Source organism: Carcharodon carcharias, chromosome 7, assembly GCF_017639515.1.
Source record: "Carcharodon carcharias isolate sCarCar2 chromosome 7, sCarCar2.pri, whole genome shotgun sequence".
Taxonomy (NCBI): domain Eukaryota; kingdom Metazoa; phylum Chordata; class Chondrichthyes; order Lamniformes; family Lamnidae; genus Carcharodon; species Carcharodon carcharias.
In genome coordinates this window covers 6,292,365-6,319,870 of record NC_054473.1, presented here as the reverse complement: position 1 = coordinate 6,319,870, position 27,506 = coordinate 6,292,365, and the positions used below count along the sequence as shown (strand labels likewise).

General features: G+C 48.8%; 2 protein-coding genes across 4 annotated transcripts in view; one reads left to right on the top strand and one right to left on the bottom strand.

Moving 5' to 3' along the window:
• Positions 1–20,344, top strand: part of xpc (xeroderma pigmentosum, complementation group C) — a 39,429-nt gene extending 19,085 nt beyond the window's left edge. For 2 of the 3 annotated variants that reach the window (XM_041192009.1, XM_041192011.1), the window contains exons 8-16: positions 1–73; positions 3,538–4,545; positions 7,889–8,049; positions 9,594–9,675; positions 10,151–10,285; positions 10,908–11,077; positions 13,101–13,194; positions 15,840–15,929; positions 18,420–20,344. The exon at positions 1–73 is cut by the window's left edge and continues 17 nt beyond it. In XM_041192009.1, coding sequence (XP_041047943.1) covers positions 1–73; positions 3,538–4,545; positions 7,889–8,049; positions 9,594–9,675; positions 10,151–10,285; positions 10,908–11,077; positions 13,101–13,194; positions 15,840–15,929; positions 18,420–18,611 — 2,005 coding nt within the window. In that variant the 3' untranslated portion in view covers positions 18,612–20,344. Of the gene's footprint in view, positions 74–3,537; positions 4,546–7,888; positions 8,050–9,593; positions 9,676–10,150; positions 10,286–10,907; positions 11,078–13,100; positions 13,195–15,638; positions 15,791–15,839; positions 15,930–18,419 lie in introns of those variants that run through there. The other variant, XM_041192010.1, reaches the window with a different exon arrangement.
• A 4,278-nt stretch (positions 20,345–24,622) lies between these two features.
• Positions 24,623–27,506, bottom strand: part of LOC121279669 (transmembrane protein 43-like) — a 28,700-nt gene continuing 25,816 nt past the window's right edge. Inside the window, exons 11-12 of the mRNA XM_041190889.1 lie at positions 26,384–26,501; positions 24,623–25,344 (exon numbers count right to left, since the gene is read on the bottom strand). Coding sequence (XP_041046823.1) covers positions 25,145–25,344; positions 26,384–26,501 — 318 coding nt within the window. The 3' untranslated portion in view covers positions 24,623–25,144. The remainder of the gene's footprint in view (positions 25,345–26,383; positions 26,502–27,506) is intronic.

Sequence of the window (27,506 nt, the reverse complement as noted above, 5' to 3'; positions counted from 1 at the left end):
TCGAGCTCTGCCTTTGGAATCACGCCTAGTGATTTCACTTCAACCTGTTCCATTTAAAGAAAGTTTGAAAGCGGTAAGAAACCGACCTCGGTTACGCTCATTTCACTTTATTTCCCGTAGGATTCTTCAGAACAGGAAAAGGTCACCCAGCAGCTTGATCCTGTCACAGTTCCATCTTAACTCCGTTTATCTGCCTTGCTCCCATAACTCCTCATACTCTTCTGCAACCAAAGTCCAGCAATCTCAGTTTTGAAATATCCACTTGACCTCAACCTGAACAACTTCTGCTGGGGGGGATGGGGGGGGGGTGGTGGATTTCCAGGTTTCCATTACCTTTTGTGTGAAGAAGTATTTCTTCACACCCAGTCACACCCTTCTACCTCTAGCACCTGTTATTCGAAAGCCATGGTGAGGGTGAGTGGGCTAATCCACTGTGGAAGCTGTCACAGCTTGACTGACTCCGCCTGCTCCCCTCGGCCCTCACCCAGTGACACCAGCCACAGTTCTGCGGCGCGATTCGAGCTGCGTAGAATCATTGAATAGTGCATCGCAGGAGGAGGCCATTTGTCCCATCAAGATTGCACTGGCTCTTTCAACCAGCAATCCATTCAGTCCCACTCCCTTACTCTTCCCCCAGATCCCTGAAATTTTTTCTCCTTCAAGTATTTTATCCAATTCTCTTTCGAAGGCTATTGTTGAATCCATTGGCCTATCAGGCAGTTCATTCCAAGTCCTAAAAACAAAAAAACTGCGGATGCTGGAAATCCAAAACAAGAACAAAAACAGAATTACCTGGAAAAACTCAGCAGGTCTGGCAGCATCGGCGGAGAAGAAAAGAGTTGACGTTTCAAGTCCTCGTGACCCTTTGACAGAACAGAACGTCAGTTCTTTCGAAGGGTCATGAGGACTCGAAATGTCAACACTTTTCTTCTCCGCCGATGCTGCCAGACCTGCTGAGTTTTTCCAGGTAATTCTGTTTTTGTTTTCATTCCAAGTCCTGTTGTGTACAGCAGATAATCTGTTTTAGTGATGTTGGTTGAGAAATAAATATTGGCCCCAAGACATGAGGAGGAACACTCGTCTGCTTTTCTTTGTAATAGTGCCATCCACTTTTACATTCACTTGAGTGGGCTGACAGGACCTCGGTTTGATGTCTTATCTGAGAGACCGCACCTCCATCAGTGCAGCACTCCCTCAGTACCGCACTGGGAGTCTCAGCCTGGGTTTTGTGCTGATGTTTCTGGAGTGGGTCTTAAACCCTCAGCCATCCGACTCGGGTGAGAGTGATACCCACTGAGCCATGGCTGACATTTTTTGGCCTCCGCTCCTCATTTCTTCACCTGAATCTGAGGCATTTCGCTCAATTTGGACGCATCACGGAAATTGTTCAGGTCTTCGGCTGAGATTGAACTTGTTGCCTCTCTGCCCGGCAGTGTCCTTGTCCTGAACTCGACATGAGTCTGTTTACCAAAAGATGCAGCAGTAGCCGTTTAATGAAAGAACGTCTCAAACTTTACTACAAAACCCAAATTCTGCTCCAAAAACAGAAAAAAATGATGCAAATATTCAGGCAGCATTGTGGAGAGAGAAACAGTGTTAACCCTTCAGGTCAATGACTTTTCTTTCATCAGAACTGAGAAAAGTTAGAGGGGAGACAGTGATGCTGTGGTGGTGGTGATGTTACTGGACAAGTAATTCACAGGCCCAGGCTAATGCTCTGCGGACAAAAAGAGAGTGGTAAAAGGACAAGTAAGGAGGAGACCAGTGTGGGGGATGAGTGAATGGTTATAGTCGGAGGGAAATGCAGGAAGCCAGGCAAAGAGGAAAGGCCATTCATGGCCTGGGAATGTGATGGAGAAAAGGAGCTGGGGGACAAATGTTCCTTTTAACTTCTATATCACGCCCATGCACGTGTGCACATCTTAAAGTGAACCTAAGACAAAAACAGAATTACCTGGAAAAGCTCAGCAGGTCTGGCAGCATCGGCGGAGAAGAAAAGAGTTGACGTTTCGAGTCCTCATGACCCTTCAACAGAACTGAGTGAATATTAGGAGAGGGGTGAAATATAAGCTGGTTTAAGGTGGGGGTGGGGTGGGGGGGAGAGAAGTGGTGGGGGTTGTTGGGGGGGGTTGATGTGGTTGTAGGGACAAGCAAGCAGTGATAGGAGCAGATAATCAAAAGATGTCACAGACAAAGGAACAAAGAGGTGTTGAAGGTGGTGATGTTATCTAAACAAATGTGCTAATTAAGAATGGATGGTAGGACACGCAAGGTATAGATAGCTCTAGTCGGGGTGGGGTAAAATGGCATAAAAGATTTAAAAATAATGGAAATAGGTGGGAAAAGAAAAATCTATATAAATTATTGGAAAAAACAAAAGGAAGGGGGAAGAAATGGAAAGGGGGTGGGGATGGAGGAGGGAGTTCAAGACCCAAAGTTGTTGAATTCAATATTCAGTCCGGAAGGCTGTAAAGTGCCTAGTCGGAAGATGAGGTGCTGTTCCTCCAGTTTGCGTTGGGCTTCACTGGAACATTGCAGCAAGCCAAGGACAGACATGTGGGCAAGAGAGCAGGGTGGAGTGTTAAAATGGCAAGCGACAGGGAGGTTTGGGTCATTCTTGCGGACAGACCGCAGGTGTTCTGCAAAGCGGTCGCCCAGTTTACGTTTGGTCTCTCCAATGTAGAGGAAACCGCATTGGGAGCAACAAATGCAGTAGACTAAGTTGGGGGAAATGCAAGTGAAATGCTGCTTCACTTGAAAGGAGTGTTTGGGCCCTTGGACGGTGAGGAGAGAGGAAGTGAAGGGGCAGGTGTTACATCTTTTGCGTGGGCATGGGGAGGTGCCATAGGAGGGGGTGATGGAGGAGTGGACCAGCGTGTCCTGGAGGGAATGATCCCTACGGAATGCCAACGGGGGGGGTGAAAGGAAGATGTGTTTGGTGGTGGCATCATGCTGGAGTTGGTGGAAATGGCAGAGGATGATCCTTTGAATGTGGAGGCTGGTGGGGTGATAAGTGAGGACAAGGGGGACCCTATCATGTTTCTGGGAGGGAGGAGAAGGTGTGAGGGCAGATGCGCGGGAGATGGGCCGGACACGGTTGAGGACCCTGTCAACGACCGTGGGTGGAAAACCTCGGTTAAGGAAGAAGGAGGACATGTCAGTTGCCTTTTTGGCTCCTGAGCAGCCTATTCCTGATTGCTGTATGTCCACACGCACATGAGGCTTAGAGAGAACATTGGGGGACACCCCAGAGATGCAGACCCACCACATTGGTGGTGTACCGATAGGAGACCTCCCCCACCCTCCATACCAGCTCTCACCTCCCCCCCCCCCCCCCCCCCCCCCCGCCCCACCCCTCCAATGTCTTTGCTGTAACCATCCTCCATCACCAGTACCAACCATCCCGGAGAAAATAAGGTTTAAAGTTGTTGAAGTCAGATTGTGCTGATGTTGAATCTTGACCCCGCAAGCTTTGAGTTGTGAAATGTGCATCTGAACTTGGTTCCAGATCTAAAACTTACTCTTCCTTTTCTTTAGAAAAACCCAAGGGGCAGCAAATCCAAAGATAGTTCCCGGCAAACCCATAATTCAGCACCCGACACGAAACATGAATCTGTGTCTGAGAAAGGAGCAAAGGGAGTTGCAGTAATTAAGCAGGAGGGGGAGCAGGATGGTTCAGTGAAGACCCTGACTAAAGGTGAAGACAAACCACAACAGGCAGCCAAAATGAGCCAGGCTAAACATGTGAACAGGAGAGGAAATACTAGAGGAAGAAAGAGTGTCAAAAATGTTGATGGAGCTTCTGCTGAATCTGGATTTGAGGATGAACAGTGTCCAATGTCCAAAAAACCAGAGACTCCAAGGCCAAAGAATGACCGCCAACGGAGAGTCGCTTCGAAAGTATCTTATAAGGAAGAGGACACTGAAGGAGATGATGACAGCGATTCTGATTTTGAAGTTGTTGGTGGTTCTGATACTAGCAGTGACTCAGATGAAGATAATCCCTCTTCTGAAGGGAGCAAGAGAGTCCCTTCACGAACAAAGACTCCCCAAGGAAGACAGACAGTCCAAGCAAAGAGCAAAAACACAATCTTGAGGACTCCAAAACACGAGGAGGACAGTGAGGAAGATTTCTTTGAGAGCAATCCAGGGAAAATCAATCTAGGTAAGAGAAGGTCCTCAAAGTGCAACAAGGCCAGAAGCAGAGATGAAAAAGTGGGGTTGATGAGTGAGGTGTCTCTGAATTCGAAGGCTTCAGATCAATGGATTGAGGTTTACGCAGAGGCTGAGAAGAAATGGGTTGCAGTTGACTGCGTGCGCAACATTTTGAACCAGCCAGAACTTTGTGCCAAACACGCCTCCAAACCACTCTCCTACATCATCAGCTTTGACAATGAGAGTTGTGTGAGAGATGTTACCCAGCGGTATGACCTGGCTTGGATGACTGTAACGAGGAAACACCGCGTTGACCCTGAATGGTGGGATAAAACTTTGGCAGCGTACAAAAGCAACTGTACAGAACGTCAGAAAGAGGAAGACCTAGAGGTTTGTGGCATTTACTTTGGAACAGTGTATACTGAGAGGTGACCCTGATAGAGGTGACCCTGATAGAGGTGTGTTGTCTTCAGCACTTCTCTGTACTGATGGCGATTATTACTTGCTGCCTTTCTCCAAGTGGCTAAATCGTTATCGGCCGTTAACAAAGGAGCATGGTTCAAAAGGGCTTGTCTACTCAAAAGGGTCGATCTGTGCCCTTTCCTTTCAATAATGTGTACCAGTGGCAAAGCACTTGCTTTGGATGTCTTTAATTGCAGTTCTTTGCTGTTGAGACTCTCCCTTTCTGTGAATTGGATTGCGCCTCAGCAAGTCGAGAAGTCAAACTTGCTCAGCCTTCTCCCCCACCCCCACTTCCAGTTACTTTTGATTTGAGAGAGAGAGACAGGAAGCAACATGTTCAGACTGCCATCTCTGAGTTGCTAGGAGCAAGTTGAATGCAGCTTGGCTTTGCTTTTTGATGCTTTATTTCTAATAACAGGGATTTCTTCAGGTGTGAGCCTGGACAGGGAGTCCAGCTGTCTGTTTGACCATGAGAATGGCCAGTGGCGATCAGCTAACCTGTCGTGGGGGCGGGGGGGGGATTATGCCTGGGGCCGTGGTTTGTACTGGGCAGCTGCACACTGTCATCAGCAGCTGCATCATCTGTAGGAATAAGGTTCATCAGTCACGTGGTGGTGTTGGGTTCCTAAGAGTCAACTCAAATGTGCGCCGATGCAACACTGTGGGTTTTTCGGGCAGTTTCCATTCCTAAAGTGGGTGTAGAGCAGCTGCTGTAAATAAAATTGCTCTAACATGAACAGGGTGAGCACCAAGCTCGTGGCAAACCAGCTGCCAGGTTCTCGGAAGTGGAAATTTCTGCTGCAGATTTGAAGGGCTGAATGGCCTCTCGTATTTTTACTAATTTCGGATTCTGTGATGATCTCCACCAAGTACTGTCCTCGTCTTGCCTTACATCCGGCAATATGAAGATCCCGGGCAGATATATTTCACCCCCATCCTCTCCGAACTTAGGGGAACTGCTAGACAATGAAAAATCAAGGCCCATCGATTCCACCCCTCACCATCCTGGTGGCCCCATTGGAAAATTGCTAATGTCACACCTTTAGTCAAGAAAGGAGGGAGACAGGAAGCAGGGAACTGTAGACCAGTTAGTCTAACATCTGTCACAGGGAACTTGCTAGATTCTATTATTAAGGAGGTTAAAGCAGGACATTTAGAAAATCATAATGGGATCAGGCAGTCAGTGAGTTCTTTCAGGAAGTAACAGGCAAGGTGGGTGAAGGGGAACCAGTATAGATGTGGTGTACTTGGGTTTTCAGAAAGCATTTGATATGGCGCCATGTCAAAGTTTATGTCACAAGACAATAGCACATGGTGTAAGGGGTAACATATCAGATAACAAATATGGATTTTCTGGCCAACAAGAAGCAGAGATTAGTGGATAAATGGGTCATTTTTGAGTTGGTAAGCTGTGACTAGTGGAGTGCCACAGGGATCAACTACAATCGACATCAATGACTTGGATGAAGAGACTGAATGTATGGTAGCTAAATTTGCTGATGACACAAAGATAAGTGGGAAAGTAAGTTATCAAGTGGTGGTAGAGAGTCTGCAAAGGAATTATAGACTATATTGGCAGATATAGTATAATTTTGGAAAATGTGAACTTGTTCACTTTGGCAGGAAGAATAGAAAAGCAAATTATTATTGAAATAGAGAAACATTATAGAACTTAGAGGTACAGAAGGATCTGGCTGTCCTGGTACATGATTCAAAAAAGGCAGACACAGCAAGTGATTAGGAAGGCAAATGGAATGTTGGTGTTTATTGCAAAAGGAATGGAGTATACACCATCCAACATCTACAAGGCACAAGTCAGGAGTGTGATGGAATACTCCCCACTTGCCAGGATGAGTGCAGCTCCAGCAACACTCAAGCAGCTGGACACCATCCAGGACAAAGCAGCCCCGTTTGATTGGCACCCCATCCACAAACATTCACTCCCTCCACCACCGACGCACAGTAGCAGCAGCGTGTGTACCATCTACAAGATGCACTGCAGCAACTCACCAAGGCTCCTTCGACAGCAGCTTCCAAACCCATGACCACTACCATCTAGAAGGACAAGGGCAGCAGGTAGATGGGAACACCACCACTTTGAAGTTCCCCTCCAAGTCGCTCACCATCCTGACTTGGAAATATATCACCATTCCTTCACTGTCGCTGGGTCAAAATCGTGGAACTCCCTCCCTAACACCACTGCAGGTGTACCTACACCACATGGACTGCAGCGGTTCAAGAAGGCAGCTCACCACCACCTTCTCAAGGGCAATTAGGGATGGGCAATAAATGCTGGCCTAGCCTGCAAAGCCCACATCCCATGAATAAATAAAAAAAATACATAAGTAGGAAAGTTTCACGTAGCTGTACAGGGGCTTGGTGAGACCACATCTGGAATACCGTGAACAGTTTTGGCCTCCTTATTTGTAAAGGGATATATCTGCATTAGAAGCAGTTCACAGAAGGTTCAATTGACTTATTCCTGGGATGAGGGGCTTATTTTATGAAGGTTGAACTGTTTGGGCTCATACCAACTGGAGGTTAGAAGAATGAGAGGTGATTTCATTGAAACATCTGAGATCCTGAGGGGTCTTTGACAGTGCGGGTACTGGGAGGATGTTTCCTCCTGTGGGGGAGACTAGAACTAGGGCCCACAGTTTAAGAATAAGAGGTTCTCCCTTTTGAGATGGAGATGAGGAGAAATTTGTTTCTTTAGGGAAGGAAATCTGCCAACCTTACCTGGTCTGGGCCTACATGTGACTCCAGATCCACAGCAGTGAGGTTGACTTCTAACTGCCCTCTGAAATGGCCTAGCAAGCCACTCAGTTCAGGGGCAATTAGGAATGAGCAACAAATTCTGGTCTTGTTAGTGATGCCCACAGCCCATTAAAGAATAAAAATAATAGACATGGGATTCAGCCCAGTTGAAACGTTCTCCTCTAGCTGTGATTCTGAAACTAGGGGGGCCATCAGTATAAGATAGTCACTAATAAACTCAATTGGGAATTCAGGAGAAACGTCTTTACCCAGAGAGTGGGGAGAATGTGGAACTTGCTACCACAGGGGGTGGTTGAGGTGAATAGGATAGATACATTTAAGGGGAAGCTAAATAAACGCACGAGGGAGAGAGGAATAGAAGGATATGGTGAAAGTGTGAGATGAAGTAAGGTGGAGGGAGGCTCAAGTGGAACGTGAATATTGACATGGACCACTTGGGCCGAATGGCCTGATTCTGTGCTACATATTGTGGTCCTCCTGTTGTATTTCACAGTTGCAAGCCAAGTTACTTGAGCGACCATTGCCCACTTCTGTGGGTGAGTATAAAAACCACCCTCTCTACGTGCTGAAGAGACATCTGTTGAAGTACGAGATCCTGTATCCCCCGACAGCGGCTATCCTGGGCTACTGCAAAACAGAGGCTGTCTATTCAAGGTAAGGACATTGCCTTCCCAGCTAGCTGACTGGATCATGTGAAAAACCAGTGAAGTTCATGATTAACACTGTTTCTCATTGTCTTTCCTGATGGTTTGGACCCTTGCCGGGATAGGATTGTTGCTCTATGCTACTTCACCCAAACAATTGCTATTCTTGCATGAACCTCATTAGCTAATGTTGGTAGACTACTGAACTGTGTGGGTATCACAGCTAACCCTTTTCCTGTCTTCCTCCAACACAGAGAGGGAGAGAGAGAGAAAGGGGAAAAAAGGAGAGAGAGAGAGAGAGACCGAGAAAGTCTAAGAAGGGACAGAATTTGAAATAGACACAGAGGAAGAAATAGAAATATAGAGGCAGAGTCAAAAGAGAGTGAATTCCATTTCATCTGTGTCTCTCTCTCTCTCTCTCTCTCTAATTCTCTGTCTCTCTGTTTCTCTCTTCAACTCTCTCCGTTTCTATATCTTTCCCTAATACTCTCTGTCTGTAATTTCCTCTCTCTTTATATTCTGCCTCTCTCTATCCTTTTATTTCTCACCCTCTATCTCATTCGAATTCTGTCCCATCTTAGTCTATCTCCATCTGTATCTGTCTGTCTCTCTCTTGCATTGTTTTTTCCCTTTTTATCTCTCTCCCCCTCTGTCTCTCTAATTCTCTTTGTTTTTCCCTCTCTCTCTGTCTCTCATTCTTTTTTTTTAATTCATTCATGGGATGTGGGCTTCGCTAGCTGGACCAGCATTTATTACCCATCCCTAGTTGCCCCTTGAGAAGGTGGTGGTGAGCTGCCTTCTTGAACCGCTGCAGTCCATGTGGTGTAGGTACACCCACAGTGCTGTTAGGGAGGGAGTTCCAGGATTTTGACCCAGCGGCAGTGAAGGAACGGCCAATATATTTCCAAGTCAGGATGGTGAGTGGCTTGGAGGGGAACTTCCAAGTGGTAGTGTTCCCATCTATTTGCTGCACGTCCTTCTAGACGATAGTGGCCGTGGGTTTGGAAGGTGCTCTTGAAGGAGCCTTTGTGAATTCTCTCTCCCTGTCTCTTCAAGCTGAGGTGATTGGATAGAGGCCAAGAACCAACAGCTGATTATTTTCTTCCTCTTACCATCCCTAACCCAGTCCTGGTTCATCTAACTCTGAGGAGGAGTTGAACTCGGGACCCCTCTGGTCTAACAGTTCTCTCCATCCCACACTGGCACACGGGGCAGTATATTTGTCAGCCAATCCCTCCTGTGACTCTTTTCAATGAACAATTTCACTTGAACTATTGTATGTTAATTTTTGTGGTCGGTAACACTATACATATCACCACAGAAGTGTAACGCTTGCAGGTATGCACAAACCCCATGCAAATAAACATTCTCACCCACACAACAGAAAATGCTGGAAAAACTCAGCAGGTCTAACAGCGTCTGTGGAGAGAGAAACAAGAGTTAATGTTTCAAGTCCGTATGACTCTTCTTCAAAACTAACTCTTCAGATTTCCAGCATCTGCTGTATTTTGCTTTTACGTTCTCACCCATTCAGTTTACTGCTTAATGTTTCAGAGACTGCGTACAAACACTTCATTCCAAGGACCTCTGGCTGAAGGAAGCCCGGGTGGTGAAAGATGGAGAGATACCCAGCAAGGTACTGTAGATCTCAGTTCTCTAGCTTTAACCCCCATTACTATCGTACCCAGAAACCTAAGCACCTTCTTCTAAATTATCCTTCATGGTCTTTCCCCTCCCTCGCTTTATAAGCTCAACCCTTCGAGATCTCTTTGCTCCTTTAATTCTGGCCTCCTGAGCATTCCCAGGTTTAATCGCTGCACCGTTGGTAGCCATACCTTCAGCTGCCTGGGTCCTAAGCGTTGGAGTTCCCTCCCTGAACCTCTTGCCTCTGTCTCCTCCTTCAGGATGCTCCTTAATATTTAACTCCTTGATCAAGCTGTGAGTCACCTTTCCTGACATCTCCTTCTATGGCTCAGCATTGATTTCTCCCCTGATAAGCACCTTGGGGATGTTTAACTGTGTTAAAAGCGCGATATAAATGCAGATTGTTGTTGTTATAGGACAAACAGAAGCTGATGAACCATATATTTTTCTCCCCTTTCTTTTACCAGATGGTGAAAAGCCAATCTAACCGAGCAAGGCGGGCACGATCGGTGAATTGGGAAGATCGGGACAAGGACGACCTGGGATTGTTTGGGCACTGGCAAACAGAGCCTTATTCTCCTCCGAGTGCCGTCAATGGGAAGGTGCAGGACCGATCAGATGCACATGGGGACGGAGGGGTTGGGGCCTTTATCCCTGATTACATTTTATTTCTTGCATTAGAACAGGGGGTGGGGGGGGAGGCCATTCAGCCCCTCAAGCTTGTTCTGCCATTCAATGGTATCATCTTTGATCGGAACCTTAACTCCGTCCATGTGCCTTGGCTCCATGACCTTCAACACCCTTGACTTGCAAAAAAAAGTATCTTTATAATTATCACTATTTTTACTGATCAATTCCCCCGTCTCGTCTTTGAAGTGTGGCCTTGGGATCTTCTAGGTTCAGTGGAGAGAGCAGATGGGGCCTTGGGTTACTGTCTCATCTGAGAGATGGTAATTTTGACAGTACAGCACTTTCTCAGTACTGCACTGGGCATATCATCCTAGATTTTGTGCTCATGTTCTCTGGAGTGGGACCTGAACCCTCAGCCTTCTGAGATGCTCTTAGGTGACTCCGGTACGTTCCCAGGAAGACACATCCCTTGAGGAGGTGTGGTCGGGGTGAAACGTTGGTTTGGGGGGGGGGGAGGGGAATGAAGAACATTGTTAAAAAAGACTTTGGCTAAATGGAGATCGTGAATCTCACGTCATTCCTGTCATCTTTAAGGTCCCCCGGAATGATTTTGGAAACGTCTATCTCTTCAAACCCTGTATGCTTCCTGTAGGCTGCAAGTGCCTGAGGGTCCCCAACATCAACAAAGTGGCCCGGAAACTGAACATCGACTGTGCAGCGGCAGTGACAGGATTTGATTTCCACAAGGGACATTCGCATCCCATGTAGGTTGTACATTGCAATTCACTAGCACAGCAACATCTGCAAACGCACCATAAATCGCCCGTGGCTGTGTAACTTTCTTCAGCTGCACAACCCTCCGAAATCTCTGCGCTCCTCCAATCCTGGCCCCTTGAACATCCCTCATTTCCCTCTCTCCACCATTGTCGGCTGTGCCTTCAGCTGCTTGGGGCCTAAGCACTGGAATTCCCTCCCTAAACCTCTCCTCCTCTCTCTTTTTTCCTCCATTAAGATGCTCCTTAAAACCTGCCTCTTTGACTGAGCTTTAGTTGCCTTCCTGCTCTAGCTTTATGTGGTCCGGTGTCAAACTTTATCTGATCACGCTGGCACGTAGTGACTTGGGATTATTTATAATATTAAGGACACGATAATATTAAAAGCTATTGATGATGTTATAAAACGGAGGTAAATCTTCCAAGTATACACCAGGAGTGCAAAACAATTACCAACAGATTCCGAAGGCTGGTGACATTCTATGTGAGGGGTGTGTGGGGGTTGGGGACAGAGGCATCACTAAGTCTTCTGTCACCAGGGATTGGCTGAAACCTTCTCGAAGACCTAAAATAATTACATTTTTACAAACGACTATAAAACAGATTTTCATATTTACCTGATGTATTCCCTGTTGATACACAGACTTCAATAGTTATGCACTGCATGTTGCCAAGCTGCTTTATTGCTGTTTTGTTTTTGCTAGTGTTTGGGGTCATGTTAATTTTCAAGCTTTTTTTTATATATTTGTTCACGGGATGTGGGTGTCACTGGCTGGGCCGGGCCAGCGTTTATTGCGCATCCCTAATTGCCCCTTGAGAAGGTGGTGGTGAGTTAAAATGGGGTCACCTTGGGAAATAGCTTGCAAAGCACCGCCATAGTCCCTTGCTTCGCTTTACACGTACATGATCCAGCAAGGTCATGTTCTGTTGTTAACACCATAAGACATAGGAGCAGAAATTAGGTCCTTCAGCCCATCGAGTCTGCTCCATCATTCAATCATGGCTGATAGGTTTCTCAACCCCATTCTCCCGCCTTCTCCCCGTAACCTTTGATCCCCTTACCAATCAAGAACCTATCTATCTCGGTCTTAAATACACTCAATGACCTGGCCTCCACAGCCTTCTGTGGCAATGAATTCCATAGATTCACCACTCTCTGGCTAAAAAAGTTTCTCTTCATCTCTGTTCTAAAAGGTCTTCCCTTTACTGTGAGGCTGTGCCCTCGGGTCCTAGTCTCTCCTACTAATGGAAACATCTTCCCCACGTCCACTCTATCCAGGTCTTTCAACATTCTGTAAGTTTCAAACAGATCCCCCCCTCATCCTTCTAAACTCCATCGAGTGTAGACCCAGAGTCCTCAAACGTTCCTCATATGTTAAGCCTTTCATTTCTGGGATCATTCTCGTGAACCTCCTCTGGACCCTCTCCAGGGCCAGAACATCCTTCCTGAGATACGGGGACCAAAATTGCTCACTATATTCTAAATGTGACTTCATCCTGCACTACATGCACAAACTGCATTGGATGTCAAGGTCACTTTGGTGATTTTATACAGGTGCATTGGTCCCGTAGTTTTGATGGTAATAGATCAACAAAGAGAAAACGAACGATTCTACCCACTTGAAGTTTTATAAGTCCACCCATTTTAAGAGTCCTAGAAGCATTTGCATTTCACTGCAGATCATAAAAAGTGCAATAATTACACAATTCCTGATCACAAAAAAACTTCAGACTTTTTCAATCTTTGGCCACTCACGTCGTTGGTTTAAGGGGGAAGCTGGGTAGAGCGAGGAATGGAATGATATGTTGATAGGGTGAGATGAAGAGGGGGCAGGAGGAGGCTCACGTGGAGCATTAGCACCAGCATGGACTTGATGGGCCAAATGGCCTGTTTCTCTGCTATAAATTCTAACGTCATTCTTGGCAAATATCTGAAAATTTTGAAAGGGAGATGGTAAGGGAAGGGGCATCTAAATTGTCTCATTTTCTCACCTCAACTCCTCTCCCACGCCAGAGTTGACGGGTATGTTGTCTGTGAAGAGTATGTGGAGACTTTGCTGGCAGCCTGTGAGGAGGAAGAGGCAGAAATGGCAAAGAAAGAACAACAGGTGAGACATTCCTGAGAGGGCAGAGTGGAGTGGGGTGGGGTGGGGTGGGGGGGCAGCAGAGTGGGGTGGGGTGGGGTGGGGGGGGCAGAGTGGGGTGGGGGGGCAGAGTGGGGTGGGGTGGGGGGGCAGCAGAGTGGAGTGGGGGTGGGGATGGAGGGGTGGGGGAGGGCAGAGTGGAGCGGGGGGCACAGAGTGGAGTAGGGGAGGGGGTTGCTGGTATTCGGGAGTAGAGTGTGGCTGTTGCGTTCCAATCTGCCCTGCCTGCTGGGTGAGCTCTTCCCTGCTGGGGGTAAGGCGATGATGAGATGAGTTGAATAATTCCAGCCCCACTCCCCTGCAGCTCAAAACTTACACCAGCTCATTGACCTCATATAATAAAAGCAAAACACAGGCTGGAAATCTGAAATGAAAAGAAAAAATGCTAGAAAAACTCAGCAGGTCTGACAGCATCTGGAGAGAGAGAGAGAGAGTTAACATTTCGAGTCCAGATGATTCTTTCAGACCTGCTGAGTTTTTCCAGCATTTTTTGTTTTTGTCATTGATCTCCTAATCTGTCTCGCACGACAACACTGTAGGCCAGGGAATATATAAAAACAATAATTAAATACATAAATGTGTAAGGCTTTACTCTGTATCTAACCCTGTGCTGTACCTGTCCTGGGAGTGTTTGATGGGGACAGTGTAGAGGGAGCTTTACTCTGTATCTAACCCCGTGCTGTACCTGTCCTGGGAGTGTTTGATGGGGACAGTGTAGAGGGAGATTTACTCTGTATCTAACCCCGTGCTGTACCTGTCCTGGGAGTGTTTGATGGGGACAGTGTAGAGGGAGCTTTACTCGGTATCTAACCCCGTGTTGTACCTGTCCTGGGAGTGTTTGATGGGGACAGTGTAGAGGGAGCTTTACTCTGTATCTAACCCCTTGCTGTACTTGTCCTGGGAGTGTTTGATGGGGACAGTGTAGAGGGAGCTTTACTCTGTATCTAACCCCGTGCTGTACCTGTCCTGGGAGTGTTTGATGGGGACAGTGTAGAGAGAGCTTTACTCTGTATCTAACCCCGTGCTGTACCTGTCCTGGGAGTGTTTGATGGGGACAGTGTAGAGGGAGCTTTACTCTGTATCTAACCCCGTGCTGTACCTGTCCTGGGAGTGTTTGATGGGGACAGTGTAGAGGGAGATTTACTCTGTATCTAACCCCATGCTGTACCTGTCCTGGGAGTGTTTGATGTGGACAGTGTAGAGGAAGCTTTACTCTGTATCTAACCCCGTGCTGTACCTGTCCTGGGAGTGTTTGATGGGGACAGTGTAGAGGAAGCTTTACTCTGTATCTAACCCCGAACTGTACCTGTCCTGGGAGTGTTTGATGGGGACAGTGTAGAGGGAGATTTACTCTGTATCTAACCCCGTGCTGTACCTGTCCTGGGAGTGTTTGATGGGGACAGTGTAGAGGGAGATTTACTCTGTATCTAACCCCGTGCTGTACCTGTCCTGGGAGTGTTTGATGGGGACAGTGTAGAGGGAGTTTTACTCTGTATCTAACCCCGTGCTGTACCTGTCCTGGGAGTGTTTGATGGGGACAGTGTAGAGGGAGCTTTACTCTGTATCTAACCCTGTGCTGTACCTGTCCTGGGAGTGTTTGATGGGGACAGTGTAGAGATAGCTTTACTCTGTATCTAACCCCGTGCTGTACCTGTCCTGGGAGTGTTTGATGGGGACAGTGTAGAGGGAGATTTACTCTGTATCTAACCCCATGCTGTACCTGTCCTGGGAGTGTTTGATGGGGACAGTGTGCAGGAAGCTTTACTCTGTATCTAACCCCGTGCTGTACCTGTCCTGGGAGTGTTTGATGGGGACAGTGTAGAGGGAGATTTACTCTGTATCTAACCCCGTGCTGTACCTGTCCTGGGAGTGTTTGATGGGGACAGTGTAGAGGGAGATTTACTCTGTATCTAACCCTGTGCTGTACCTGTCCTGGGAGTGTTTGATGGGGTCCGTGTAGAGGGAGCTTTACTCTGTATCTAACCCCGTGCTGTACCTGTCCTGGGAGTGTTTGATGGGGACAGTGTAGAGGGAGCTTTACTCTGTATCTAACCCCGTGCTGTACCTGTCCTGGGAGTGTTTGATGGGGACAGTGTAGAGGGAGATTTACTCTGTATCTAACCCCGTGTTGTACCTGTCCTGGGAGTGTTTGATGGGGACGGTGTAGAGGGAGCTTTACTCTGTATCTAACTCCAAGCTGTTTTTCTTTATTCGTTCATGGGATGTGAGCTTCGCTGGCTGGGCCATTATTTATTGCCCATCCCTAATTGCCCTTGAGAAGGTGGTGGTGAGCTGCCTCCTCGAACTGCTGCAGTCCAAGCTGCTGTACCTGATTGTTTTGTGATGATTTGGGAAATGTGAGTATTAGGGTCTCCAGCACTGACAACTTGCACTTTGTTGATTGCCAGAATGAAAAAAACCAGTAAAAACTGGGAAATAAAAGTACTGGTCCAAACTGGTCTTGTGTACTTTAAATTGGAACACCAGTAAAGCTGGGAAAGAAGATTACTGGTCCGAACTATTTTTTCCTTCTGGGTTGGAACATGCCAAAATAAATAGCTATAACTTCTAAAAACTGTTTTGACTGAAATCTGCTGACTGTTGTACAGAAACGGGAACAACGTGTAATGGGAAACTGGAAGTTGTTGGTGAAAGGACTGCTCATCAGGGAAAGGTTGAAGGCACGATTCAATACAAAGGTAATCACTGCAAACATTTATCCCCCTTCCCAGTTTCAGCACAGGAAAAGACCAAGGTCTAATTCACTTTCTTCCATCCTGGTTGTCACACGACACAACAATAATGGAGTTATTGACTAATCCCAGTGACCAATCTCTTATCAGTGAGTCTACAACAGAGCCAGACCTGAGCTGGGGAAAACCCACCTGTGGGGGAAGAGTTTTGGGAAACACTGATCCAAACCTTCCTGTTCCTCCCCCAGCACGCTCTGCTCACCACCTGTCATGTCTCAAGCTACTCCTTCTTTACAGATCCCTTACTCTTTGTAATCTCCTCCAGCCCTACAGGCCTCCAAGATCTCTGAGCTCTCTAATTCAGGTCTCTTGAGCAGCTGCCTGGAATTTAAGCGCCAGAATTCCCTCCCTAAGATTCTCTACCTTGCTTTCCACCTGTTCATTACAGTAACAACACTTTCACTGAAATATTTCTTCCCCAGATTAGATTTGAATTTAACCCCATCAAGTACAGGCTATGTCCTCTGATATTATTGTTCTGGACGACATTAACCAGACCTTTTTAGAATACAATAATCAGCAATCATAAGCAGAGTGGGGCTTATATAATTGTTCTTTATTCGCCTAATCTTCTGAAGTACGTGAATTCGTGAGGTCCAGATCCAAGGTAAATAAGGGAGCACTGAGCTGTCAAAGAATCAGTACTGAGGGAGTGCCGTGCTGTCGGAGGGTTGGCGCTGAGGGAGCGCTGCGCTATCAAAGAATCAGTACTGAGGGAGTGCCGCGCTGTCGGAGGGTCGGCGCTGAGGGAGTGCCGCGCTGTCGGAGGGTCGGCGCTGAGGGAGTGCCGCGCTGTCGGAGGGTCGGCGCTGAGGGAGTGCCGCGCTGTCGGAGGGTCGGCGCTGAGGGAGCGCGGCGCTGTCGGAGGGTCGGCGCTGAGGGAGCGCGGCGCTGTCGGAGAGTCGGCGCTGAGGGAGCGTGGCGCTGTCGGTAGGGTCGGCACTGAGGGAGCGCTGCGCTGTCGGTAGGTTAGTGCTGAGGGAGCGCGGCGCTGTCGGTAGGTTAGTGCTGAGGGAGCGCGGCGCTGTCGGTAGGTTAGTGCTGAGGGAGCGCGGCGCTGTCGGTAGGTTAGTGCTGAGGGAGCGCGGCGCTGTCGGTAGGTTAGTGCTGAGGGAGCGCGGCGCTGTCGGTAGGTTAGTGCTGAGGGAGCGCGGCGCTGTCGGTAGGTTAGTGCTGAGGGAGCGCTGCACTGTCGGTAGGTTAGTGCTGAGGGAGCGCGGCGCTGTCGGTAGGTTAGTGCTGAGGGAGCGCGGCGCTGTCGGTAGGTTAGTGCTGAGGGAGCGCGGCGCTGTCGGTAGGTTAGTGCTGAGGGAGCGCGGCGCTGTCGGTAGGTTAGTGCTGAGGGAGCGCGGCGCTGTCGGTAGGTTAGTGCTGAGGGAGCGCGGCGCTGTCGGTAGGTTAGTGCTGAGGGAGCGCGGCGCTGTCGGTAGGTTAGTGCTGAGGGAGCGCGGCGCTGTCGGTAGGTTAGTGCTGAGGGAGCGCGGCGCTGTCGGTAGGTTAGTGCTGAGGGAGCGCGGCGCTGTCGGTAGGTTAGTGCTGAGGGAGCGCGGCGCTGTCGGTAGGTTAGTGCTGAGGGAGCGCGGCGCTGTCGGTAGGTTAGTGCTGAGGGAGCGCGGCGCTGTCGGTAGGTTAGTGCTGAGGGAGCGCGGCGCTGTCGGTAGGTTAGTGCTGAGGGAGCGCGGCGCTGTCGGTAGGTTAGTGCTGAGGGAGCGCGGCGCTGTCGGTAGGTTAGTGCTGAGGGAGCGCGGCGCTGTCGGTAGGTTAGTGCTGAGGGAGCGCGGCGCTGTCGGTAGGTTAGTGCTGAGGGAGCGCGGCGCTGTCGGTAGGTTAGTGCTGAGGGAGCGCGGCGCTGTCGGTAGGTTAGTGCTGAGGGAGCGCGGCGCTGTCGGTAGGTTAGTGCTGAGGGAGCGCGGCGCTGTCGGTAGGTTAGTGCTGAGGGAGCGCGGCGCTGTCGGTAGGTTAGTGCTGAGGGAGCGCGGCGCTGTCGGTAGGTTAGTGCTGAGGGAGCGCGGCGCTGTCGGTAGGTTAGTGCTGAGGGAGCGCGGCGCTGTCGGTAGGTTAGTGCTGAGGGAGCGCGGCGCTGTCGGTAGGTTAGTGCTGAGGGAGCGCGGCGCTGTCGGAGGGTCGGCGCTGAGGGAGCGCGGCGCTGTCAGTAGGTTCGGCGCTGAGGGAGCGCTGCGCTGTCGGTAGGTTAGTGCTGAGGGAGCGCGGCGCTGTCGGTAGGTTAGTGCTGAGGGAGTCTTGCGCTCTTTTGCATCTTCTCCAGTGGTTCTGTATCCTTTTTATAATATGAATTCCAGAACTGTGCACAATGCTGCAAGTGTCTAACTAAGGTTTGATACAAGTTTAGTTTAACGTCTACATACTTATTCAATTCTGTCCCTCTAGATTTAATCCGTAACCTCTTAATGTCTTTTTCACTGTTATTTTACTCAGGATGTTGCTACCCTGAATTCGAGTCAGGAGGTGGGCGTAGGCTGCTCATCTGAGGAGGGAGGCCACACTGATTCCGCCCAAGCTAGTGACCTGACCTCCTCCTGGCCCTTGAACAGGCAGGAGGTGAGAACGAAGAGCAAGAGGCAGAGGAGAGGGGAGGAGAAGCATCTCTTCCCATTCGAGAAGCTCTGATACCAAGTGACTGCCACAACAGGGTTTGAGAGTCAAGCATTTCGTGTCTCGCTTGGTAGCAGTAGAACCGGGGGGTGGTGGGGGGGGACTTCCACGCCAACCTGAGGGGACAGGTTGCCACGGTGACTGCTCAGGATACCCCATAGTTTAGTATATCACAGAACGCACAAGACAAGCTATCTGTGGTTGGTTAGTTAGTCGTAGTTAGCACCAGTTAGGCTGATGATCCTCTTTTCTCTTTGTTGTTATGGAGCTGGGGACAACCTGGGCTCCGGGAGACTGTGTAGGGTGAGGAACTGGCGGGGGGGTGGGGGGGAAGCAGGGGGTGGGTGCAAGGAGAGGTTTGAACCCAATCGCTCACGTTGCCGGCACCCCTCGGGGAAGGGGGACAGAACCCCCCACCCCCCGCCCCCCGATTAACTGGCACAGTGGGGAACCCCTGAGCCCAAAGCAAAGCCAATAACCACGAGTGGAAAAACTAAATTCCAATTCTTTTCCCGCATGGAATTCCAAAATTTTACTACCCTTTAGGGGTCAGATTCCGTAATTCCTTCCAAATTCCCATGGAAAGCATCAAGCTACGGCTGGGACTCTTTTTGAACGGTTGGGGGGTGGGGGCTGAAAAGCTCTGGTGAATTTTTGAACGAAGGTTGGTTGGGTGCAGCTCAGGGCTGATAGCAAACGTGGGACCGGGCCAGTTTGTGGTGGCACAGACCCTTTCTGCTTAGATTTGATTAAAAAATGGCCGGGTGGGGGTTTGGATTGAATGGACTGTGGTCACCCTACGGAGAGAGAGAGAGGGGGTGGATGTGTGTCAGTGGCTGCTGCTTATAACATTAGGAGGAGTATTAATAATTCAACAGTCATGCAAAACAGGCCCCAGGGACCTCCAACAATTCGTCTGTGCAGAGCAGGACCCACTCGCTTGTGCACATGGATGCTTCTGAGTTTGGTTGACAGAGTCCCAGAGCATAGAACCTTGCAGCTATTAAGATTGAGGAAAGATGTGAGATAACGGAGAGGGCTAAGGTATGGAGAGTGGGAGGGCAGAGAGTTCTAAACCCGAGAAGGAAAATTACAGGCCAAAAAAAAAAACCACAAGCATAATTTCCTTACAAAATGAACTGGAGGCTTTTAGCATCTTTCCAACCCCTCACTGGGATCATTATCCAATGTACGTACATGTGTGGCTGCTCCCAGTGGGTAGAGAGATGCTGCTCATGGTCGCAGAGCTCAGGCACCTCTCTCTCTGGTACCTGGGCTTCACAGACCATCCTGATTCTTGAAGTCTGGGGCCTGCATGCTGACAGGCTATTCCACCATAGTGAGCTTCACAGCTGACCCTGCTCCCTGTTCTCACCCAAGATCCACATGCAGACAGTTTCTGAAAGGAATCACTGGATTATCAGAGGCTGCAACCCTAACCGGGATTTATCCCCTTATGCCCTCAGTCAGGGGCTGAAATTCTGCTGTCACAGCCAGACAAGAGATTCGATAACCAGACACAGGACCAAAGTTTATTTCTTAGCCCGCAAGTTAACCAGTTCTTGCAAGATCATGTTTTTCAATTTAAAACAAAACTCCACCGTCCCCCTCCCCCTCCCATGAAAATATTGCATACTCCGTCTGATCTGATACCTCTTCAAGTATTACCAAATCCAGTTTGGGATCTGTGTATATTCTGAACTATTGATTTCTTATGGAAAATAAAAGTGTGTTGATTTGTAATGAAACTCATTTCTGTGTTTGAATCAAACTAAAGACATCTACCTGGTTAGGATCTGTAGTGGGGGGGGCAGGAGTTTAGGTGTGATGGATGATGGTTTCTTGGCTGAGTAATCAGGTTTGCTTATTTTCAATTCACTGGTTTTTTAAATACTTTCATGGAACGTGGGCATCATTGGCTGGGCCAGTATTTATTGCCCATCCCTAATTGCCCCTTGAGAAGGTGGGGGTGAGCTGCCTTCTTGAACCACTGCAGTCCATGTGGTGTAGGTACACCCACAGTGCTGTTAGGGAGGGGAGTTCCAGGATTTTGACCCAGCGACAGTGAAGGAACGGCCGATATATTTCCAAGTCAGGATGGTGAGTGACTTGGAGGGGAACTTCCCGGTGGTGGTGTTCCCATCTATCTGCTGCCCTTGTCCTCCTAGATGGTCACACTTTTGGAAGGTGCTATCGAAGGAGCCTTGGTGAGTTGCTGCAGTGCATTGTGCGTACCTGCTCCTGGTTGATTGAGTGAATGTTTAAGGTGGTGGATGGGGTGCCAATCAAACAGGTTACTTTGTCCTGGATGGTGTTGAGCTTCTTGAGTGAAAAGAAAAGAGTGTTGGATATCCACATCTGCATCTTAAATTAGATCAGTTAATGATTGAGTGTCTAAGAGAATGAACTCTCTACCCAAATACAAAGCAAAGGATATATTGGGCTTGGAAAGCTGAGGGGATATGCAGATTCACCATAAAGATTCCAAGATAAAAGAGTTAAATATTGAGGACAAGTTGCATAAATTTGGTTTGTATTTCCTGGGGTTTTGATATTTATAGGGGTGACAGAGTGGATGTGAAGAAGGTATTTCCTCTGGCGGGGAATCCAGAGAAAGGGGTGTAACCTTAAAATTAGAGTCAGGCTATTCAGGGTGAGGTCAGTGAAAATGTGGAACTCAGTGTGATGAGGGACAATTGCAGCTTTCACACAGGAGATCAATAGGTATTTATTAGACACAGGTCATTCCCTCCATATACTGGTATTGAGTCTGGCTCTCAGCATCTTCATTTTACAGAGTTTGTAACTGGAACCTGCCACCTATTCTATAGCAAAAACCTCTGCTGCACTGTCAGGAAGGGGGTCAGTACTGAGGGAGTGCTGCACTGTCAGAGGGTCAGTACTGAGGGAGTGCTGCCCTGTCAGAGGGTCAGTACCGAGGGAGTGCAGCACTGTCGGAGGGTCAGTACTGAGGGAGTGCTGCCCTGTCGGAGGGTCAGTACTGAGGGAGTGCTGCCCTGTCAGAGGGTCAGTACTGAGGGAGTGCTGCCCTGTCGGAGGGTCAGTACCGAGGGAGTGCTGCACTGTCGGAGGGTCAGTACCGAGGGAGTGCTGCACTGTCAGAGGGTCAGTACTGAGGGAGTGCAGCACTGTCAGAGGGTCAGTACTGAGGGAGTGCAGCACTGTCAGAGGGTCAGTACTGAGGGAGTGCAGCACTGTCAGAGGGTCGGTACTGAGGGAGTGCAGCACTGTCAGAGGGTCGGTACTGAGGGAGTGCAGCACTGTCAGAGGGTCGGTACTGAGGGAGTGCAGCACTGTCAGGAAGGGGGTCAGTACTGAGGGAGTGCAGCACTGTCAGGAAGGGGGTCAGTACTGAGGGAGTGCTGCACTGTCAGGAAGGGGGTCAGTACTGAGGGAGTGCTGCACTGTCAGGAAGGGGGTCAGTACTGAGGGAGTGCTGCACTGTCAGGAAGGGGGTCAGTACTGAGAGAGTGCTGCACTGTCAGGAAGGGGGTCAGTACTGAGGGAGTGCTGCACTGTCAGAGGGTCAGTACTGAGGGAGTGCTGCACTGTCAGAGGGTCAGTACTGAGGGAGTGCTGCACTGTCAGGAAGGGGGTCAGTACTGAGGGAGTGCTGCACTGTCAGGAAGGGGGTCAGTACTGAGGGAGCGCTGCACTGTCAGGAAGGGGGTCAGTACTGAGGGAGTGCTGCACTGTCAGAGGGTCAGTACTGAGGGAGTGCTGCACTGTCAGAGGGTCAGTACTGAGGGAGTGCTGCACTGTCAGAGGGTCAGTACTGAGGGAGTGCTGCGCTGTCAGGAAGGAGGTCAGTACTGAGGGAGTGCTGCACTGTCAGAGGGTCAGTACTGAGGGAGTGCTGCACTGTCAGAGGGTCAGTACTGAGGGAGTGCTGCACTGTCAGGAAGGGGGTCAGTACTGAGGGAGTGCTGCACTGTCAGGAAGGGGGTCAGTACTGAGGGAGTGCTGCACTGTCAGAGGGTCAGTACTGAGGGAGTGCTGCACTGTCAGAGGGTCAGTACTGAGGGAGTGCTGCACTGTCAGGAAGGAGGTCAGTACTGAGGGAGTGCTGCACTGTCAGAGGGTCAGTACTGAGGGAGTGCTGCACTGTCAGAAGGTCAGTACTGAGGGAGTGCTGCACTGTCAGAGGGTTAGTACTGAGGGACTGCTGCACTGTCAGAGGGTCAGTACTGAGGGAGTGCTGCACTGTCAGAGGGTCAGTACTGAGGCAGTGCTGTACTGTCAGGAATGGGGTCAGTACTGAGCGAGAACTGCACTGTACCAGAAAGATGGCACATCCACCCTGTCAAGAACCCCAGGATCTTAAAGGTTTCAATCAGGTCCCCTCTTGATCTTCAAACTCCAACGGATACAGGCCTAACCTGCCGAGCCTTTCCTCATAAGACAACCCACCCATTCCTGGTATTCCTGGTCTAGTAAACCTTCTCTGAACTGCTTCTAATGCAGTTACATCCTCCCTTAAATAAGGTGATCAATACTGTACACTGTACTCCAGATGTAGTCTCACCAGTGCCCTGTATAACTGAAGCATAACCTCCCTACTTTTGTATTCAATTCCCCTCACAATAAATGATAACTTTCTATTAGCTTTCCTAATTACTTGCTGTGATGATTGTGATTCATGCACTCTGTGAATCTCAGAGCTCTGCAATCTCTCACCATTTAGATAGTATGCTGCTTTTTTATTCATCCTGCCAAAATGGACAATTTCACACTTGCCCCATTTTGCTCCATTTGCCAGATCTTTGCCCACTCACTTAACCTGTAGGCCTCACACCCCCCTCCTTCCCACCCCAGAGCCCTGTACTTTTTTCTCCTTTTCAAATTTACACTCAATTCCCTTGAAACCGAGGGAATTCCCTCCTCTAAACCTCTACCTAAATACCTGGAATATCCTCCCTAACTATCTCTACCTCACCATGGGAGAGGCTCCTTAAAACTTCCCAAGTTTGACCCAAGCTTTCTGACCGAATGTCTCCTTTGGGTCGTGTAAACTTTTTGGCTGAATACACTCCTGTGAAGCATCTTGGGACATTTTACCATATTAAAGGCACTATATAAATGAAATTGTTAATGAGCCCAATCAGCATGAATAATACCATGGTTGAAGTCAACAACAACCTGCATTTATGCAGCGCCTTTAAACTCCTGCAGTGATCCTCTACATCACCCAATGTTACATAGATTTCTTAAATAGAAGCAAAATACTGCAGATGCTGGAAATCTGAAATATATAAAAAAAATGCTGGAAAAACTCAGCAGGTCTGACACCAGTGGTGGAGAGAGTTAATGTTTTGAATCCAATATGCAGAACTAAAGAGAGGCAGAAATGTGATGGGTTTTATGCTTTGACAAAAGGGGAAAGGGGGTCAGGTTGGGGAGCAAAATAGGAGGTCGAGGATAGGTTGGAGGGCAGGGGAAGATTAAAAGACAAAGATGTCAGTGGAACGCAAGACAACGGGAGTGGCATTTATAGTATTAAAGGTGAAAGCTTTGGTCCAGAGTAAGTGTTAATAGCAGAATAAGGGTCAGCGCTGTCTGAAAGCAAAATAGCAGAATGTTAATAGCAGACAAAGGGCTCAGTGCTGGACAGAGTTCCTGGTCTGAAGTTGTTGAATTCAATGTTGAACCCAGAAGGCTGGAAAGTACCCAGTTGGCAGATGAGGTGCTGTTCGTCCAGCTTTCACTGATCTTCGGTGGAACATTGCAACAGGCCGAGGATAGAAATGTGGGCGTGAGGGCGAGATGGTGAACTGAAATGGCCAACGACTGGAAGGTGGGAGTCATGCTCGTGGAGCGAGCGAAGGTGTTCCACGAAGCAGTCACCCAGTCTACGTTTAGACTTTCCAATGTCGAGGCTGCAGTGTGAGCGGTGAATACTAGACCAAATTGAAAGACGCACAAATAAACCGCTGCTTCCCCTGGAAGGAGTGTTTGGGGCCTCGGATGGGGAGGAGGTAAAGGCACAGATGTTACACCTTCTGCGATTGCATGGGAAGATTTCTTGTTTATTTAAAAAATACACTTGTTCATCAGAAAAACACGTTTCACCGTCCCCTTCAAAATAATACAACTGGATCCTGTACTGTCAAAACAAAAAATTGTGTCTTACAGGTGACTTCGCACTGATCATAGTCTCGTGTCGATAAATCATTGAGCTTTCAGATTGTCTCAAATTTTAATACTGAACACGTTTACTCAGAATTAGTGCCGGTGGGGGGTGGGGGGGCGCAGGTACACACACAAACCCAAGATTCAGGCACCTGAGTCTGACCAGTTCCAGGAGCCCAAAGGGACGTGGCCAAGGCCATCCACAATAAACGGGATGGCGAAAGGGGGAACATCGCAGGAAACTCACTTCAATGTCTCAGGTCCGTCGTAGGCACGTGAAATGACGTGAACTAGAAGGTTGGGTTTTTCAAACTGGCTGCTTGGATCCTGCGAGAGACGGGCTTACGGTCAGGAAGGAAGAACACGCCCGTGTGGATGGATTGTTCCTCCGGCAGAGCTCAGAGCAGCTTCGGCCGGACCCGGGATCTTGCGATCAGAAAGGGGACAGCAGCCAGGATGCCCAGGAGCAGGGCCACAAGGGGACGGTAGAAGATCCAGCCCACGGCCACGGTCAGCAGGGTCAGCGAGGTGACTACGGATGCAGCAAAAACCGTCAGGCCCAGGCTGACCAAGTTGCGGACGATTGGGATCCAGTCCACTGCAGGAGGAGAAAAAAGTGACCATGTTTAAAACTGAATCTAGCAAAACTCACCCCACCCCCGCCCCCACCCTCGTCCTGGAAGATCCCAGCACCGGTGTGGCAATGAGAGACTTCCAGCCACACACCCACTTGAATCAGGAGCAAGACTAGGGGCCAAGGACTAAAACATTCACGACGATCAAAACGTATCAGGCTTGTCCTAGGACCATTTAACCATTCAAACGCACAAGGTTAAAATTCAAAGGCCGTGTGAATATCAATACTGAGATCCCATGACCAGCACCCAGTGTCTATTACCCATTTTTAAAATTTACCAATCAGAGATGTAATGATCCATATGTGGCTGATGCACCAGCCTAGATTCCAGCTGAGATGCTGCCCTGCCTAAAAGCTTAGTGTATATAACCTTTAAGCTGAATACAGGCTCATCGAATCGATAAACCACTGGGGGCCTGAGTCAGATTGTCACAAATTTTTATAATGTGCGTGTTTATTTGGCATTAGTGCCCAAGGCAGGTGCACATTCATCAACGCCTGCATGCGCACGCATACTAGTGTGCAAATAAAGAGAGAGTGCTGTCCCGGTTCCCAATGAGCGTTAGAACTACACTTTCAGAATCTTGTAACTGGACATTCTGCAGTGCTGAGGAATATTCCAGAACGACATCCAGAAACATTCTTGCCATGTCCCGAGAATAGAAACTAGGAGCTCTCTTCAGGATGGAGACTGATCGATTTTTATTGGGCAAGAGTGTCAAGGGATATAAAACCAAGGTAAGTAAATCGAGTTAGGATAGAGATCAGCCGTGAATGGTGGAGCAGACTCAAGGGGCTGAAAGGCCTCCTCTGTGACTCAATGACAAGAGGACAAATTTTAAAACAGGGAGGTGAGAGGACATGAGGATAAATAAAATTCCAAGCCCTCACCGGTTTCAATGGGGACTGGCTCGAATTACCAATCTGAGTGAGAGCTGCTGGATCGGCACAACAGGAGGAAGTTCTACAACAAAAGCAAAGAGAGCAAACCCCGGCTCACCCAGTGTGTGGAAAATCTTCGTCATGAGCTTAACGCCAACGAACATCAGCAGCCAACCAGCAAATCGTAGTGCCCAGGTCAGTGTAGAATTCGCAGCGTGCTCCTTTTCAAACACTTCCTGCAGGATGTGGGAGAGAATCGTTCAGCAAATTGGACAGCGGATTTAACAAACATAATAAGCAGTTTACGGAGCCTCCAACCCTAATTCTTTATGTTGCATTTTCTCTCTCGTTCCCCCACCACCCCCCCACCACCCCTGTTCCTCGCCCGTAACCCCCAGCTCTCCCTGCAGTCCTGATTGCACTGCTGAGGTACAGCGCCCCCCTCCCCCCGGGCCCCCAACACATCCCACTCCCGCTAGGGCACCAGGCTGTAAGGCACTGATTCTTACTGGGTACAATTCAAAACCAGGGACCATAAATATAACGTGGTCACCAATAAATCCAGTCAGGAATTCAGGAGAAACGTTTTTACCCAGAGAGTGGGGAGAGTTTGGAACTCGCTCCCCCAGGGAGTGGTTGAGGTGAATAGTTTGGATACGTTTAAAGGGAAGCTGGGTAAACACATGAGGGACAAAGGAATAGGAGGATTCTGGTTAGATAGTCAGAAGCTTTTTCCCAGGGTGGAAGAGTCAATTACTAGGGCACATGGATTTAAGGTGAGAGGAGAAAACTATAGAGGAGATGTGAGGGGCAAGTTTTTTACGCAGAGGGTAGTGAGTGTCTGGAATTCGCTGCCAGAGGAGGTGGTGGAAGCAGGTACCATAGTGGTGTTTAAGAGGCAGCTTGACAAATAGATGAATAGGATGGGAATAGAGGGATACGGACCCCGGAAGTGCAAAATGTTTTAGTTGACGGGCAATACGATCGGCGCAGGCTTGGAGAGCCGAAGGGCCTGTTCCTGTGCTGTACTTTTCTTTGCTCTTTGATAGACATATGTTAGACGTAAAGGGGCGGGAGTCTTGAATGAGCATAAGCATCTGCATAGACTAGATAGGCCAAATAGCCTGTTCCTGTGAACTCGATGTGTAGACTGTGGGGTCTGTGGTATTTGCCTCACACCATGTGCCATAGCAGGTGAGAAACAGAAACAAGAACGGCTAAACCCATGTCTGTTAACCATT